The sequence below is a fragment of the Echinococcus granulosus genome (assembly GCF_000524195.1).
Source record: "Echinococcus granulosus chromosome Unknown EG_S00217, whole genome shotgun sequence".
NCBI lineage: Eukaryota > Metazoa > Platyhelminthes > Cestoda > Cyclophyllidea > Taeniidae > Echinococcus > Echinococcus granulosus.
In genome coordinates this window covers 1-5,168 of record NW_020170597.1, presented here as the reverse complement: position 1 = coordinate 5,168, position 5,168 = coordinate 1, and the positions used below count along the sequence as shown (strand labels likewise).

At 39.0% G+C, this 5,168-nt stretch overlaps 1 protein-coding gene across 1 annotated transcript in view; it reads left to right on the top strand. All coding sequences in view use genetic code 11, as the record gives it.

Moving 5' to 3' along the window:
• Positions 1 to 3,884, top strand: part of EGR_10407 (hypothetical protein) — a gene marked incomplete at both ends in the record, with an annotated part of 13,441 nt that extends 9,557 nt beyond the window's left edge. Inside the window, 3 exons of the mRNA XM_024499656.1 lie at positions 741 to 835; positions 2,781 to 2,914; positions 3,635 to 3,884. Coding sequence (XP_024345922.1) covers positions 741 to 835; positions 2,781 to 2,914; positions 3,635 to 3,884 — 479 coding nt within the window. The remainder of the gene's footprint in view (positions 1 to 740; positions 836 to 2,780; positions 2,915 to 3,634) is intronic.
• Positions 3,885 to 5,168: the final 1,284 nt, after the last annotated feature.

The window sequence follows — 5,168 nt, the reverse complement described above, 5'->3', positions numbered from 1 at the left end:
TTGCAGGAGGAACAAATGGCTCAACTAGCGTTGGATCATAAAAATGTCCATTGCGAAAAATCGATATAAAGTAAAAATGTACCACAAATAACTTCCTTCAGGAGTGGCGACCAATCCTTCTTACGATATGTTCCATCACTTCTTCTCCCCATGCATATCGTGGGCACTATAGCGTGCGTCTTATGTGTAGGTCAAGTTGCCGTCAACGCGGTGCAGAGAACAGGTCAAGGTGATTTTGATTTCAATTCAGTTACACTGCCAATCAAAATTATATTCGCACCTCTCAAGTGCCTTGCCTACAATTAATGAGTAGGCGAGATGGAATGGTATCAACGTCCATCCCTCCATTCCGATAAAACTTGCAAGCTGATTAAATTAGAGCATCTGTTTTGGAATTATTATGAGCAGGGTTTAGTGATCACCACTTTACAGTCTCAAAATTCACTACTTCCTTAGAGGTAGATGACATCACTTCCGTCAGGAAATTCCTGTTCAGTTAGCGCTTCTCGCCTAAAGACATAATCAAGCAAAGGCGCATCACAGGAATATTTCTGGCACAAAAGGGTATAAGATCTAAAATTTTTATCAATCAGAGATATGTACACGCTATTTCGTAAAAAATGGCATTGAAAGTGAATGCATTAGAGAGGTTGACCTCTGATGGAAAGACGTTATGACTGCAGAAAAGTGCATAAACTCGTGCAGTATAGCAAGCAAATCGTATGTTAAAATACATTAAGTGGGGGAAGTTGCTGTATATTTTCTGTCATTTGCAACTCGCTTTAAGAAAATTTTGTTTGCATCCGGACGCCGGCTTGAAGTTATCGTCTTATTGGTAATGGCGAGGTTATATTAGCCATCCCAGGTTGAATAGGAGACAGTTAATGCCAAGACTTTGCATGCTTAAGGTTATCCAGACCCAGGATAAATGCTAAAATGAGCGCGTAAATGTAGCAGAACACCGTTTTGCAAAACAGTCAGAGCCTTTCCTTCCTTACAAATAGAATATTTACGTTTAGTGTCGGTACCATTTTGCATGCCTTTCCATCCCTTTTTTAGGGTTAATGAGACACGGATAATTCACAATATGAACAGGCTTCCAAGAGCGTGTTCATGCAAAATGAACGAGAGTACTAGTGCAAAAATTCTACGTCAATTTATTAAAGTTAAACTACTATCAGGATGTCTGCTTCTTCTCAGACGCCTCCTCCGATATTTAGGCCTATATGCCCACACAATCGTCTGAATTTCGCCAGGTTTGATTCCTTCTAGTAATAGTGGACATTTAGGCCTTATCACTAAAGATCACCAAAGATAAGATTGCTTGCACAATTTTATCTTGATCTTAATCTGGGTGCAAATCCGTAACACAGAAAAGTTACATCAACTTACATTCATTAGATAATAGTACCATAGCAGGCCGGGAAATCATTTGCCCTAACACCCAAATGGGAATCACTACGTGGGATGATAACCTGTCTGCCTGTAACACTGGGCATGAATGAACCGTCGGTTTGCCCAATCAGGTCCGTTATTCTCCCATTGGACATTTCTATCCACTTATCTTACTGAGGAGTGAGATGATTTATTTACTGAGTAAAAAGGAATCAAAACATGCACTGCAGATGCACTAAAGACTGTATAAATATATGATTACCGTAGGTTGCTGTTCAATCTATTGACTGCTATGACCATTGAGAATTTTGTCTTTGTGAGGAATTGATTTACTGATAGCTTACCGTCGGTCAATGACCGATATGAAATGAATGTCAGATGGTCAGATCAGGATCTGGTTTCTGCGGCACAGCCAGACGATTAGGAAAAAGGCGTTATCCACACCGAGGGTAAAAGTGACCTCTTAACAAGTAAATTCACTAAATTCCGTGTTTCTTTTATAATGCAGCCAGCAAAAATGTTCCAGTCTGGTCAGTTTAGTGGTTCGAAGGAACTTCAGGACAAACCAAAATCCAAATCCATAGCATTGTACTCGCTATTTAATCATTCGCAGAGCACCTTCTAGGCATGACAGGCAATGCAACAAATGCAATCAAAAGTATTTTGCCATTTAAGAGCAGAGGCACCGTGTCTAGATACCCTTGGGTAGTTAGTAAAGCATCACAGTGATGAAAATTAATGAGGTGTGAAAATACCAGACATATTTGCGTCATCGAAGGCTTTGTTCACCATTGATTATGCAAGCCAGACTGTAAGTGTTGTGACACCCTTCCGGCTACCCATTATACGACAGCTCTTTATTGTCATAATCGGCAGAAAAGTACTTCTCCAACGTTCCCATAAAGCTATGCAGCTCATTCTCTGACAAGTCTAAGGTGCCCGAATAGGAAAGATTTTAAATCATTGGCAGGATGAAAAAGGCGAAGGATAATGTCATTGTAAGCAAAGACATTACTTTGAAGGATGGATTCTCCACGTTTGATTTCTCAAGTGCTGCCTCGAACTTCTGTTGTGTTGGCTAACTTGTGGCACACAAAAGCCAAAAGTAACCCATCGCCTCTTTTTCTTGGTACCACTATCACCATGAGCCGACTTTTCGAGAAAAACACAGACCTACTTGAATTTTCCATCTATCAGTCCTCACGGCACAGTCACTTGGCATAGCAGTTAGCAAATGAATATCTCCGAGTTAACTGTGACATAACTTCCTTCCAAGCAACAACACTATACGACCACAGTGTGAACAAAATCTGCAATCCTTACACATTGAAAACTCTTACTCCAAGCTATACCGGATGACATCCAAAAAATGATTTCCCATAAAGATATGCTCATTAAGAAAACGTTCATTTAAGAAGAATGCAGTCAATCAGATAATTAGTGCATGTCATTGTATACGTGGAAAAGGAATGAGAAACATTCGCTATGGTACTCCTTTTCAAGAACTGGAGACTCAACTGTATCATCACAACTGTCTAATTCCGTTGTAGCATCAGCATTTTGAGGCGGAGGAGGAGACTGTTCTGGGTTAGTAACTTCGTCCAACGTGTCACTCATTGTGTAGCAATAAAATCAAGAGAGATCGATACAAATCCGGAAATTCTCTAGAGGACATTAACCTAGCAGGAGGGATACCAGGAAAAAGAGGAATGATCGAAGTGGTTGGACTATAGGGTACATAGATTTATTTGATTGGTGTGGTTGCAGATGCATTCTGCTTGGTGGATGGCTGGTTGACAGATTACTACACACACTAGCATATGATTGGCGCAATTCTAACATAAGGATTGCCATGGGTGTGATTGGATAAACTGATGTGTTTATCCAACTCTTGTAAAATGTGCTTCGTATAGCATAAATTAGGCAAACTGAACCGAATTAATTTGACTCGTTTCCTTGGATGAACATTTTGCTGACCACAGTAAAAGCTAAGAACGTGCTTAAATGGAACCTCTTGAAGAACAGTTTCTTAAAGGGAATAGAAAACCCGTTTTTATGCGCAGGCAAAGCTCAAGAGTCCACTAACACAGGTTCATATCTAAAGTATTCTGACCCTGCACTCGGCATCATTGTAGGTAAGAACTTCATCCATATGTTAAAAGCATATACCAATGTCTCAACATGTATGGGGGTAGTGCAGAACAAACCCATCATGTACCGATTTTATTGCTAATTTCAGAGATTATGATTTTATTGGCTGTTTAATATTCGACTTTGACCTTCCCAATACTTGTAATATCAAGCGACAGACAGAGATGGTTAGAAATCCTTTTATCCAGTCTCGTGGAGACTGTTTAAAGCAAAGTTGTCACTTTTTCGACCAAAAATCCATCGCATGCAATGCAGCAAGATGTTGTCTGTTGTGTGGATGTATGATGCATATTTACTTCATAACAGCATATATGCAGGTTTCTCCATTGTGGACATGACTTTTGCCGCAGATATCCACTCTCGGCTTAGTTGATATCCTGGAAAAGAAAGTCATGGAGAAAAAGAAGCAAATTGTAGACGAGATGTCTAACGAGTGCTGTAAACTTAGCGCGAAGCAATAAGATACTCCTGATTACCTACTCCGGTAAGTGTGAGGCAACTTTGAAATTTATAAACCTTGCCAACGATATGCCTTTTAAACTGGAGGTGTGACGTGTTAAAGAGCGTAGTGCCATTTGGATTTATCTGCACTTTAAATAGTAAAGGATTGAGGGCATTAACTCTTCAATGACTTGACGTCAATCCATTGCTTGTACTGACCATCTTTTCGGAGACATAACTATTGAATGATTCCTTGAATGATCACCCTGGAATAAGTAAGAAAATTTGAAGCCATTTCTCAGAGTTTGCCATTTTCGGTTTAATGACAAATTGCAGGGAAGTGAAATGAGCTTGTCAAATAGTTTCAAAATATAGGTAACTTATTAGACAAATAGTGTTAGAAGTTTTAGTCAAAAATAGGTAAATGAGAATACATTGTAGCATCAATTCAAGATGAGGGTTTAATAAATAAAATGGATTTACTTAATTTTCAATTCTCCTGAATTAGTACAACAACTGAATTGAGAAATGCGGGCGACATAAGCGCTTAGTTGGGATATATGATACACTGTGTTAAATGATGGATTTCAATAAGAAACCAAGATGACGAGCAGTCCAATGAGCGAAATTCGGAACTGCAAACTGTTGAAACCACCTAAAACACTTCTGTCTTTCTATCGTCTTGTAGTGTAGCCATAATCCATACTCCGACCGTCTTTTGGTAAATAAATAAACCAATTTATCTTACGATCAGACAATTGATCGAAGTTGACCAATGGATGAATGGAGTATTTGATTGGACAAACCGATAAGTCTATGCAAGCTTTGAGATGAGTATTTGTGTTTTGTATGATAGGCAAACACGCCAAGGAGTTACGACAAATGAATTTTGTATATTTCTTACTTACATGAATAAATCTGCTAAGTTAGTAGCCAGTCTCTTGTGATGTCGCCTAAGAACTAAGTGTTTGAATAGCTATTTTACGAAATATTAGCACGTACACACCATTTGCAATCGTTAACATCCCCAGTGACCCCTGAATTTAAAAACGCTTTTGATTTGGTAGATAAGGTTTGGCATTAACTTAAGCTGCTATGGTAACGCTTAAACCCATTTAAATGAAATGCATTAAAACACTGTTTGAACACTTGTTGAGGCTTCAACCTGGCCTTAAGTGGTG